The following is a 13,274-nucleotide window of genomic DNA, read 5'->3' on the forward strand; positions in this document are numbered from 1 at the left end:
GAGCATGTAAGATCGTGGTGCTGGAAGCAATGTAGACTATGATGGCTCAGTCCAAGAAGTTTCAGAGGGGAAGAACATAACAATAGGTGATCCAGAGACCATTCCTGTGAGATCTTGGTGAAGAATACAGCTACTTTCTGTACTTCATCCCTCAGTCTTTTTTTTTTTTTTTTTTTTTTTAATGGGGTATGGTTGGCATACCCTGCCCTCTACCCTGAACTGTCCTTCCCCCAGAGGTTCTTCCCTATATAATCCAGACATTTTGGTCATCCACCCTTTTTTGGACCTTTGACCCCCTGCCTGCTGCACCTGGTTCCCCTCTCTCCTCCCTCCCCTCATGGCCCAGCTCAGTCTGGTCATGTCTACTCTGGACTCTTCCAGATGTCTCTGCCTCTCCTACACTGTCCCCCTTATCCACAATAAACTTTCTTCTTAACCATACCTAGGAGCAGTCCTTTTATTTATATTTCTTTTTCTCATTCAGAGGATAAATTGAAGAGTTTTAGATTATTGGCATTGGCAGAGATTTCAAGAAAGTCTAGTATTGACTGTGTTACATGGTTACTAGTGGTCACTCTATGCAGATCTACAATGGAAAAGGAGCACATGGGCAAGGAACAACATAAAACATACAGCTGAAGAAGAAAGGAGCATGAAGAAGTGTTCTCAAGCAAAGTCCAGTGCTCAAGGAGATAAAAAGTTCAAAGAAAAGGCGTCCATGCCCAAGCTCCGTCACCGTCCACACAGTACTGTATCCATGTCTCCCATCTAGGCAGTAGCCATGCTACCAAACACCACTGTCTATTCCCAGCTGGAGGGTTCTGTGAGGCCACGAAGAAGTTACCAAAGAGACCAGGATGCAAGGCTTGTGTAAATCCACCTGTCTCTATAAGCAGTTCCCCGAGTTTCAGGATGGAGACCTCACTCTGTAGCAATCTAATGCCATCTTGAGGCACCTGGACCAATCCTTTGGGTGGGCTTTATAGGAAAGACCAGAGGGAGACTGCCTAGGTGGATATGAATGGGGTAGAAGACCTTCACTGCAAATATGGCATCGTCATCTACACCAAATGTGATGTGAAAAGGATGACTGTGGGAAGGTCCTGCCTAGCACCTGAAGCCTTTTCAGACACCGTCGTCTCAGAACCAGGGAGGTAAAGCCTTCATTGCAGACGACTAGATCGCCTTTGCTAATTACAACTCGCTGGACCTGTTGTTGATCCACTAGGTCCTGGTCCCTGGATGCCTGGACAATTTCTCTCTGCCTCTGTGGCACATCTCAGTGCCTGGCCCAAGATCAAGGCCTTCCTGTCTTCTCCCAAGCATGTTTCTTGTCCTCTAATAAGCATGTGCACAGTCCCATCAATGGTAACAACAAACAGTAATGGACAAAAACGTCAGGAAATGCTTGTCCCTCTTTTCCCAGGACTAATAGAGTTTGTAAGACAGAAAAAAAGAAAAGTTTAAAGAAAAGCCTGGTGTTAAATGGAATAGAGAGAGTGGTGACTTCAGGGTAAGACCCCATCATGCTAAGCTTCTAAACTTGAGAAAAAGAATTAAAGAAAAGATGGAGCAGTGAAAGAAAGCATTGAAAACAGAAGCTGATGCCAATGTAAGTGAACAAGAGGACAAGTTCCAACCCCACCAAGTAGGAGAACTTGGCAGCGCCAGTCATGCTCTTCTAGCTTCAGAGTCAGAGATACAGGAAAATGGTTGTGGAATATTCCTCTGTGGCTTTAGCCGCTGAGGCCAAGTGTGTATCAGGGTTGTCCCTACATGGAGGCTCAGAGAGGCTACTGTTTGAAGCTGTGTAGGGAAAGCCTTGATTTCTTTAGATCCCAAGGTTTTGGAGATGCCAGAATTGCGGGATATCTGCAAAAGGGAGCTGCAGATTGGTTACAGAACCAGCCAAGAGAGAGAAGTATGTTGTAGTCAAAACAGGTGAAAGAAGTTGGAAATCTGAAAGGCCCTTTGACATCAGTCAGACATAGAAATGCAAAATTTGGAGTTTGCCCTGTTGCACAACTGAGAAAATGCCTCCTTAAGGTTTAGCTGTGTTTTCTTTTTTCTTTTCTTTTTTTTAGGTTTTTTTTTTATTTTTATTTTAGTTTTTCGAAATAGGGTTTCTATGTAGTTTTAGAGCCTGTCCTGGAACTAGCTCTTGTAGACCAAGCTGGCCTCAAACTCACAGAAATCTGCCTGCCTCTGTCTCCCGAGTGCTAGGATTAAAGGCCTGCGCTACCACTGCCCAGCTTGTAGAGTATTTTCTTAATTAGTAGTGATAGGGAGGGCTTAGCCCACTGTGGGCGCTGCCATTCCTGGGCTAGTTATATTGGGTTCTATAAGAAAGCAAGCTGATGGCACAGGGAACCACTTCCTAAATAGAACCCCAGCAGCACAGACACTGAAAGAAACAATAAATGGGAGCTCCTGAAACTAAAAAGCTTCTGTAAAGCAAAGGACACGTCAACAAGACAAAACGACAGCCTACAGAATGGGAAAAGATCTTCACTAACCCCACATCAGACAGAGGTCTGATCTCCAAAATATACAAAGAACTCAAGAAATTGGACACCAAAAGATCACATAATCCAATAAAAAAAAATGGAGTACAGACCTAAACAGAGAACTCTCAACAGAGGAATCTAAAAAGGCTGAAAAAGACACCTAAAAAAAAAAGTTCAACATCCTTAGTCATCAGAGAAATGCAAATCAAAACAACTTTGAGATTCCATCTTACACCTGTAAGAATGGCCAAGATCAAAAACACTGATGACAACTTATGCTGCAGAGGATGTGGGGAAAAGGGAACACTTCTGCATCGCTGGTGGGAATGTAAGCTGGTACAACCCCTTTGGATGTCAGTGTGGCGATTTCTCAGAAAATGAGGAAAGAATCTATCTCAAGACCCAGTAATACCACTTTTGGGTATATATCCAAAGAATGCTCAATTGTGCCACAAGGACATGTGCTCAACTATGTTCATAGCAGCTTTGTTTGTCATAGCCAGAACCTGGAAACAACCTAAATGCCCCCTCGATCGAAGAATGGATAAGAAAAATGTGGTACATTTATACAGTGGAGTACTACACAGCAGAAAAAAATGACAACAGCTTGAATTTTGCAGGAAAAAATGACAACAGCTTGAATTTTGCAGGAAAATGGATGTAGCTAGAAAACATTATTTTGAGTGAGGTACCAGACACAGAAAGACAATTATCACATGTACTCACTCACAGGTGGTTTTTAAACATAAAGCAAAGAAAGCCAGCCTACAAACCACAATCCCAGAGAACAACAATGCAGACACTAAGAGAGACTTATATAGATCTAATCTACATGGGAAGTAGAACGTAGAAAAATACAAGATCTCCTAAGTAAATTGGGAGCATGGGGACCTTTGGGAGAGGATTGAGGTGGGGAGGGAAGAGGTAGGGAGAGGAGCAGAGAAAAATGTAGAGCTTAATAAAAATCAATAAAAAAAAAAAGAAAGAAAGCTGAATAAGCCACATTGAGCAAGTCATTAAGCAGCACCCCTCCAAAGCCTCTGAATTGGATCCAGTCTCCAGGTTCCAGTCCTGCTTGAGTTTCTGTCCTGACTTCCTTCAATGATGGGTTACAATATAGAAATGTAAGCCAAATAAACCTTTTCCTCTACAACTTGCTTTTGGTCATAGTGTTTCATCATAGTATTAATAATTCTAACTAGGGCACATATACACATATAATTTTGAATACTTTTAAAAATCTATTTCTCAGTTTGTGTGACTGTGGGCATGGATAACACAGCATGAATATGGAAGTCAAAGGGCAACTTCAGTTATGTTCTACCTGTATGCAGACTCTGGGGATTAAATTCAAGTTATCAGACTTGTTCTTTACCCACTGAGCCATCTCATCAGTCCCTTTTAGAGGTTTTAAAAGACTTATGCTAAGAAAATCCTTAACATTTCCAAGAAAATAATATAGTGTATAATAGTCCCCAGATTTATTTGAACATGGAAAATTTATTTCAAGGATCATCACATAGAGTTTATAATATGCATAACATATTTATAAGAATTAAGTTCATATATATGTATAGCTTGAGAACAAGGAGTGATTTTTCTATAGTGAAAAATTTTTTTTAAGGTTGGGTGAAATACTTCTTTAATCGAACACTCAGGAGGCAAAGGCTGACAAAACTCTATGAGTTCAAGTCACCCTGGTCTAAATACTGAATTGCAGGCCTTCCAGTGTTATATAATGAAACCCTCTTTAAGAAAAAAGAAAAAGTTTTGAGGTTTTTGTTTTATTTTTTAAAGATTTATTTATCTGTCCTAGTTAGGTGGTGCATGGCTTTAATCTCAGCACTAGGGAAGCAGAGGTAGAGAGATTCCTATGAGTTCCAGGCCAACTAAGGCTTCATAGAGAGACCCTGCCTCAAAAGACCAAAAGATTTCCTTTTTTATTGATGTGTATGTGTTTTCACTTGCATGAGTTTATGTGTACCACATGTGGTCAAGTGTTAATAGAGGCCAAAGGGTGTTGGAACTAGGACTTATAGACAGTTATGAGCTGTCTGATAAAGGTGCTGGAAACAGAATCCAGGTCCTCTGGAATAGCAGTAAGTGCTCTAAACTGATGTTTTATCTCTATAGCCCCAGAAGTTATTTTTTGAAAATGAAGGAAGCCACACGTAGTGGCACACGCCTTTAAACCCAGCCCTCGGGAGGAAAAGGCAGGGGATCCCAATGAGTTGGAGACCAGACTGATCTAGACAGCAACTTTGCAGGCAGTCAACAATACATGGTGAGACTCTGTCTCAAAAAAAAAAAAATGTAATAGTAATAAAATAAAATATATAAATGAAAGGGAAAGAAGAGAGGCTGGAGAGATGGATCATTAGTTAAGAGTACTTGCTACTTTCAGAGGACCTGAATTTAAATCTCAGCATTCATATCTGATGGCTCACTACCATCTATACCTCTAACTCCTGGGGGCTGATATCCTCATCTGACCTCTGCAGATATCTGAACACACATGGAAGATATAGACACACACATATGAAGAAAAATAAACCTTTCTTTTTTAAAAGGAAAGAAATATGCTAAAAGAAAAGATTGTGTATGGACAGTAGTAAACTACCATGCAGGTGCTGGAAACTGACCCTAGGTCACCCCCTGCAAGAGGGTTCACCACTGAACAATCTTTCCAGTCCCCACCCCACACCAAAATTTTAAAAATAAGAAAATGATGATTTATAATCTGTCATCTCAATTTCTAATTTAATGATCTAGAAAAAGTAAAAAACCCAAAATACACAAGAAAAGGTAAAAATGAAATAACTCAATAGAAAATGAACAGCAACTAAAAGAAATTTAAAAATAGTGATATTTAAAATTGCTTCTTTTAAAAGAGGAAGAAAGATTGGCAGTGGTGGTGCACACCCTTAATCCCAGCACTTGAGAGGCAGAGGAAGGCAGAATTCAAGGTCACCTTGGTCTACAACATAGTAAGTTCCAGGTAGGTTGCTACACAGAGAAACACAGTCTCGAAAAACCAAGAGAGAGGAAAGAGAGACAAAGAGATAAGTTGATAAATGATCAAATAACAAGTGAAATAGAACACATCACTACAGATCTAACAGGTACTGAAAGAAAACAAGACATTAAACATTTGAAATCATCCAACCTACCTCTTCAAAGGAGTACTTTTCTACAGTGTGAAGAGCGCCTTGTGTCTCATTCCACCCTCCAATAGAATAGATGCAGTCATTGAGTGCTGCCACCCCGAGATATGCTCTTCTGGTCCCCATAGGAGGAAGTGGAGACCAGCGCTTAGAAAGAGGATCATAAACTTCAAAAGAACGAAGCTCCAGTCCCTCATTGCTGATTCCTCCAATAACATAAATTAAACCTGAAAAACAGAAGATTTGATCTCAGTTTCTATTCAAAAGATAAAGGCCAACCATGGTGGCAATGCCTTTGACCCGAGCACTCAAGAGGCAGAGTCAGTCACATCTCTCTGAGTTCAAGGCCAAATTGGTCTACATAGTGAGTTCCAAGACATCAGCTATAGCTACATAGTGAGACCCTGTCTTTAAAAAAATTAAAACAAACAAACAAACTGATTTTGGTACTTTCTCTCTACTTTGGAAAAATAACTCAGATGTTGTTATGAGAGAAAATGACAATAATGGAATACACTTAAATATATTTTACTAAATAGCTACTTCTGAATATCTGAATTTTTCCTATTTTTTAATAAAACACACAAATAAAAAATTTGTGTGTTTGTCTATGGATCTCTAAACCAAAGATGGTACAAAACCAATTTGGATACTTACTAATGGCTACAATGTAGAATATTAATTTAAGATGTGTTGCATTTGTCTATACTGTGGAATATTTGTTTCATGATGCAAAGATATGTTGCATTATTTAATGTTGTATTTGTTTAACACTATAAAGCTGTATTACTTTGCCTGTCTAAAACACCTGATTGGTCTAATAAAAAACTGAAGAGCCAATAGGAGAAAGATAGGTGGGCCTGGCATGCAGAGAAAATAAATAGGAGAAAAAAAATCTGGGAAGAAAAGATCAAGGAGTGAGAAAAGAAGGGGCCAGCTACACAGCCAGTAATGGAGTAAGAAGTAAAGAAAGGTATATAGGGTAAAGGTAAAAGCCCAGAGTCTGAAGATAGACAGGATAATTTAAGGTAAAAGCTGGCTAGAAACAAGCCAAGCCTGCCACAGAAGAAGCAAGATGTGACTGCCTCACTGAAAAAGGTACTGAGCTGATATAGGTGTGTCTTCTATCTATCTGATGATTTCATTGGTTAGTTAATAAAAAAACTGCTTGGCCTGATAGGTTAAAACATAGGTGGGTGGAGTAGACAGAACAGAATGCTGGGAAGAAAGGAAGTGAGGCAGATGCTTCAAGCAGTCACCATGACTCTCCTCTCTGAGATGGATGCAGACTAGAATCTTCCTGGTAAGCCTCCCCTCGTGGTGCTACACACATTACTAAATATGGGTTAATCAAGATGTGAGAGAATTAGCTAATAAGGGACTTAAACTAATGGGCCAGGCAGTGTTTAAAAGAATACAGTTTCCGTGTAATTATTTCAGGTGCAAAGCTAGCCATGTGGGATCCGGGCGGGATGAAAAGCAGGCCTGCCCGCAGCTCATCACTACACTGAGCCATGTGGCTAACATAGATAAGAATAATGGGCTAATTTAAGTTGTAAGCGTTAATAAGAAGCCTGAGATATTACACCAATCAGTTTATAACTGATTATAATGTTAAAAAAAAAAAAAAAGAAAGAAACAAGTCAAGCTAAGGCTGGGCATTCATAAGAGAATAATAAACCTCCATGTGTATTTATTTGGGAACTTAGTGGTACGCCCCCAAAACGCAAACAGCCAAAGAGTAAAAATACCTCCCAAATATTGGACTTAAAGGCATGCACCATCATACCCAGTCTCTATCTGAAGTTTTAACTTAGTTTTCTTCATTACAGGAAAATTATTTTAGCAATATAGAACAAAATGTCAGTAATATAAGAAGTAAAAGCCTGCCGGGCGGTGGTGGCACATGCCTTTAATCCCAGCACTCGGGAGGCAGAGGCAGGCGGATCTCTGTGAGTTCGAGACCAGCCTGGTCTACAAGAGCTAGTTCCAGGACAGGCTCCAAAGCTACAGAGAAACCCTGTCTCAAAAAACCAAAAAAAAAAAAAAAAAAAGAAAAAAGAAGTAAAAGCCAGAACTTCTATATTACTATTATTAACTAACTATATTAAAACATTAATCCTTCAATGACGTATCTTATAATATATTCTGAAAATAGGGCCTCAATTAGTTTTTTTAATTTACACCTATTTAGTTTGTGTGCTCATGTGTACCTGTGTGTGCATGCCATATAGCCGAGGTGTAGAGCTCAGCAGACAATTTGCAGGAGGTGGTTTTCTCCTTCTACCATGTGGGTTCCAGTCAGACATTGTGGAAACTCCTTTAACTGCTGCGCCATCTTGTCTGCCCCTCAAACTATTTTTATACACAGAATTTTATACATATATATATATATATATATATATATATATATATATATATATATAGAGAGAGAGAGAGAGAGAGAGAGAGAGAGAGAGAATCTCCTTGCCTCTGCCCCCAAGTGCTGGGACTAAAGGTATGCACCACCATACCTGGCTCCACAAAACTATTTTTTTCTCATATTTTCTTTTGATTCACAATATGCACTCACATATTTGGGAATTTAACAATATGCACTCCAATCCCACTCATTTAACAGTCCTTCTAAGTCTGCCTCCCCCACAACATACAAATTTTTTTTATTCCTCCATATTTCCCTCCTCTCCATCACATATTCATTTGTTCTAGTGGACTTGGGAGCTACAATGTATTAAGCAGTATATTCTTTTGTCCAGACAGCTTTATTTGCAAATATTTATTGCAATGAGCTGTTGTTGGTCTAGTTGAAGACCTCTAGCTTCTGGTACACCATCATTGGAACCTCACCGAAACTTCTTTTGGATATCTTGCTGTTGCCCTGAGTCATGAGATCCTGTGGCTATGGTTCTGCAGCTCCTGTCCCTTTGCACGCTCTAGCAGGTCCTAGATAGCGTAGATGGGGTGGACTAATTCAAGCCTTGGATGTGAACCTGGGTGGTAGCTGAGGTGGGCAGTTCAGCCTCCATCAGGACCAACTCCTTAAGGAAGGGTCAGGGCCTGCTCTCCCATGGCTCCTGGTGGTAACAAACCCTCAGGCATCAACACAGACCAAGGTAAGATGGTAGGGCCATGGACCCAGCCCTTGCTGCAGTTCAGGCCCGGAAATCACCATGGCCATGACTGGCAGCACAGGTCATTCAGATTAGTATGCCCCCAGTGGCAGCATGGCCCTTGGTCATCAATATGGCCTCAGGCCCAGGCCACAGACATCTGTAGGCCTTCTCAGGTAACGTGGGTCACGAACATCAACACAGATCCCAGCTGAGGTGGGGCCATAGACCCAGGCAAGGCCTTGGGCTGTTGCAGCACAGGTCAGACATGACTGGACCCCAAGTGGTAGCATAGGCCACCCATAGTAGCCTGTTCCTCACCACCGTGGTGTCTTCAGTTCTGCTTTTCTCCGCATTGCACAACCCACTCTGATTCTCCTTTTCTCCCATTTACCAACTACATGCCTGTTGATCATAGCAGTGCTACCCGCCCATGGCCTAGATGACAGGCTGGCCTGGCTCAAAACTATTTTATTTTATCGGGGGGTTGGCATTCTCTGTCTTGCTTTGTTGTCTGTCCTGGAACTAGCTCTTGTAGACCAGGTTGGTCTCAAACTCAGAGATCTGCCTGCCTCTGCCTCCCAAGTGCTGGGATAGCCGGGCGGTGGTGGCGCATGCCTTTATGCCTTTAATCCCAGCACTCGGGAGGCAGAGGCAGGCGGATCTCTGTGAGTTCGAGACTAGCCTGGTCTACAAGAGCTAGCTCCAGGACAGGCTCTAAAAGCTGCAGAGAAACCCTGTCTCAAAAAACCAAAAAAAAAAAAAAAAAAAAAAAAACAAGTGCTGGGATAAAAGGCCACCACCGCTCAGCCCAAATCTATTTTTTTTTTTTTATTTTTCGAGACAGGGTTTCTCTGTGGCTTTGGAGCCTGTCCTGGAACTAGCTCTTGTAGACCAGGCTGGTCTCGAACTCACAGAGATCCGCCTGCCTCTGCCTCCCGAGTGCTGGGATTAAAGGCGTGCGCCACCACCGCCCGGCTCCAAGTCTATTTTTTAACATGACTTCTGTATTTTCAAAATTATTATACTAATCAAGGTCAATTCTAAGCCAACACACACATACATACATATATACCAAATGTAAATGCTGAATGTACCTGAAGAGAAAAAGTGTCTTATAAAGGCATTACCTTGCATTTCACAGCACCCAAAGTAGTAGCGAGGCACAGCCATGTTGCTAACAACTTCCCATTTATTTTCATCAGGATCAAATCGTTCAATGGTGGTGCCAATCTCAACTCCAACCCACCCACCTGGAACAAAACAAAAATAATAATTTCTGAGATAAAGGAATCTTATTTATGACAAAGATTTTAGAAACCACCTAATCCAACTATTTCACATTACAGATAAGTCCACAGAAAACAGAGTGATCTATCCAAGCTGACATGAAAAATCAGGATGTAATCATAAGTAAAGTTCAGATTTGCTCATTACAGAGTAAACAAACAGAAAAATTTAGTATAGTATGAGAAATATGAATTTTCCAAATTTTTTAAACTTTTGTAAGTTTCAGTACATAACCCTGGCTATTCTGGAACCCACAGAGACCTGCCTGCATCTGCCTCCAGAGTGCTAGGATTAAAGATATAAATAAGAGCCAAGGGATGATGGCATACACCTTTAATCCCAGCACTTAGGAGGCAGAGGCAGAAGTATATATCTACAAGTTCAAGGCTAGCCTGATCTACAAAGCAAGTTCTAGGACAATCAGTGCTATACAGAGAAATCTTGTCTCCAAAAACCTTTAAAAAAATGCACTAATACACCTGACCCCAAAACTATTTTTCTTTTCTTTTGTTCTTTCACTCATTCTTTCCTTAATATTTTAACTTTAATTTTCTTATTTTTTTTTTAATACAAGGTCTCACCATGTAGCTCCGGCTGTCCTGGAACTCACTATGAAGACCAGACTGGCCTTAAACTCACAGAGATCCACCTGTCTCTGCCTCCTGGGTGCTCGGTTCAGGCATGGTCTACCACAGCCTGCTCACCCAAATTAGTTTTTAACATGACTTCTATACCTTCAAAATTGTTAATAGTTATGAAGGCCAATTCTAAGCTAAACCACAGTATATTGCTTTTTAGGATGAATTTAGAGACTTTAAAAAGGCTTTTCATTTTTCTAAATATTCTAAAGGTTTGTTTGAGACAGGGAATCACTGTGTCCCCTCGTTGCCCTAAAGCTCACTACATACATCAGGCCTTGATGCAGAGAGATCGGCCTGCCTCTGCCTCCAGGCCACTTAGTTTCATGTTGTGCTTATTTTTTAAGTTAGTTTATTTTTTATTATTTGTTTGTTATTATTTTATTTTTTGAAATTAGAATTACATTATTTCTTCCTTCTCTTTCCTCTCTTCAAACTCTCCTATATACTCTTTCTTGATTTCTTTAAATTCATGGCTTTTTTTTTTATTAGTTATATATATGTATATATATTCCTAAATATATAAGTACAACCTGTTAAATCTTCATGTTACTTGTATGTATGTTTTCAAGGTTGACCATTTGGTATTGGATAATCAATTGATGTATTCTTCCCTGGGGGAGGTTATTTCTCCTCTCTCAAAATCTCTTGGTTGCCAGTAATTCTGTTAGAGTTGAGGCCCTGTGGGCTGCCCTGCACCCATGTTAGCACTTATGCTGCTGCTGCCCTTCTTCAGCTCATGTGTCAGCAGCCATTTTGGTGAGATGTTACGGTATATCCAATATTCCTAGAAGACAGTCTCAGCAACCCCTCTTTGGCAATGATCCCCGAGCGTTAGGTGCTAGTGTTTTGTATTTTGGGAGCGGTATTATGTATCTCAGGATGGCCTGGAACTCGCTGTTTAGGGTGTGTGCAGTAATCCACGAGAGTGCCAGCTCCAGAGTACTGGCCCCCTCTCCATGTATCACAGCCAACACCTGTAGTTATGGTTACAGCACTCAAGAAGGAGAAGCAAGCCGGGCGGTGGTGGCACATGCCTTTAATCCCAGCACTCGGGAGGCAGAGGCAGGCGGATCTCTGTGAGTTCGAGACCAGCCTGGTCTACAAGAGCTAGTTCCAGAATAGGCTACAAAGCTACAGAGAAACCCTGTCTCGAAAAACCAAAAAAAAAAAAAAAAAAAAAAAAAAAAAAAAAAAGGAGAAGCAAGAGAATGGCAAGTTCAGTGTTTCTAGGGCAGCCTGAGCTATAAAGTAAGATCTTGTCTTAAAAACAAAACAAACAAACAAAAACTTACAAAGCTAAAAAGATATACTTTTTCCCCAAGACATGGAACTTACTACATAAACCAGACTGGCCTTGAACTACCAGAGATACACCTTGACTCTTCCAGCCCTAAATCTAAAGATGCAAATTTCTTATGCCAGTAAGGAACGTCTCTAAAGTTGTCAGAGCCCAAGAATTTAATTAATATCAGTTGTTCTGAGATCAAACAGCATAATTACCCAAAGCATAGATAGCCCCGTAGCACACACATACTCCCAAGCCACAGCGGGGGTGATTCATTGAAGCAACAGTTGTCCATTGTTTAGTAACTGGGTCATAGCATTCAGTACAGTCAAAAATCATTGAATCCTTTTCACCTGATTAAAAAAAGAAACAGACACACATCAGGTTTAGTGATGCTAAAAGAATAGAATTAGAATACAATATTCATCAGCATTAACATTCTCTGTTTTCAGAAATCAACCATTATGTCTAATTTTAAAACAGCCATTAAAAGTTTTTGCCTAACAAGCAATATTTTTAATTCAAAGCACCGCCATTTATTAAAAAGCATTACTGTTGCAGAATACTATTTTCAGGTGTGTGACTTTTGTTTACACTGCATTTGTTGAACTCTGTGAAGCTGTGTTACTGTGCCTGTCTAAAAGACCTGATGGTCTAATAAAGAGATGAACGGCCAATAGCAAGGCAGAAGCAAGGATAGGTGGGGCTGGCAGTCAGTATAAACAGAAGAAGAAATTAGGAAGAACGGGAGGAAACTAGGGGCCAGCCACCAGGCTAGCCATGGAGTGAGGAGGAAAGTAAGATACACAGAAGCTAGAAAGATAAAGGTTCAGAGGCAAAATTTAGATGGGATAATTTAAGAAAAGTGACAAGAAACAAACCAAGTTAAGGCCAGGCATTTACCACTAAGAATAAGCATCTGTGTAAGATTTATTTAGGAGCCCCTCAAAAAAGCAAAAATAGAAAAAACACAATTTATGGAACAAAAGCACAGGATTTTCTAATTATTTCTAACTGTACCACTTAAACAATTCATGTAAATTGTGAGGAAACAATTTTCATTTTAACACTCCCATTTCTTTTCAGATAATAATTTAGGTTTACGACCTGGCACAATTTGATTTTAAAGCAATTATAATCCATATGTAGCAACAACAAAATTAAAGAAACTATATACATATATACATATATATATATATGTAATTTTTTTTTTTTTAGTATAAGTCCCATTTTACTTTTCCCAGGCGTCTTTTTCATCTGTCTTTATGAAGCCGCCT

General features: G+C 40.2%; 1 protein-coding gene across 4 annotated transcripts in view; it reads right to left on the reverse strand.

The window, feature by feature from the left end:
* Positions 1 to 13,274, reverse strand: part of LOC119816139 (intracisternal A particle-promoted polypeptide) — a 35,211-nt gene that overhangs the window by 2,410 nt on the left and 19,527 nt on the right. For 3 of the 4 annotated variants that reach the window (XM_038332472.1, XM_038332474.1, XM_038332473.1), the window contains exons 6-8: positions 12,213 to 12,350; positions 9,912 to 10,034; positions 5,678 to 5,898 (exon numbers count right to left, since the gene is read on the reverse strand). In XM_038332472.1, coding sequence (XP_038188400.1) covers positions 5,678 to 5,898; positions 9,912 to 10,034; positions 12,213 to 12,350 — 482 coding nt within the window. The remainder of the gene's footprint in view (positions 1 to 5,677; positions 5,899 to 9,911; positions 10,035 to 12,212; positions 12,351 to 13,274) is intronic. The other variant, XM_038332475.1, reaches the window with a different exon arrangement.

This window comes from Arvicola amphibius, chromosome 6 (assembly GCF_903992535.2).
Source record: "Arvicola amphibius chromosome 6, mArvAmp1.2, whole genome shotgun sequence".
Lineage (NCBI taxonomy): Eukaryota > Metazoa > Chordata > Mammalia > Rodentia > Cricetidae > Arvicola > Arvicola amphibius.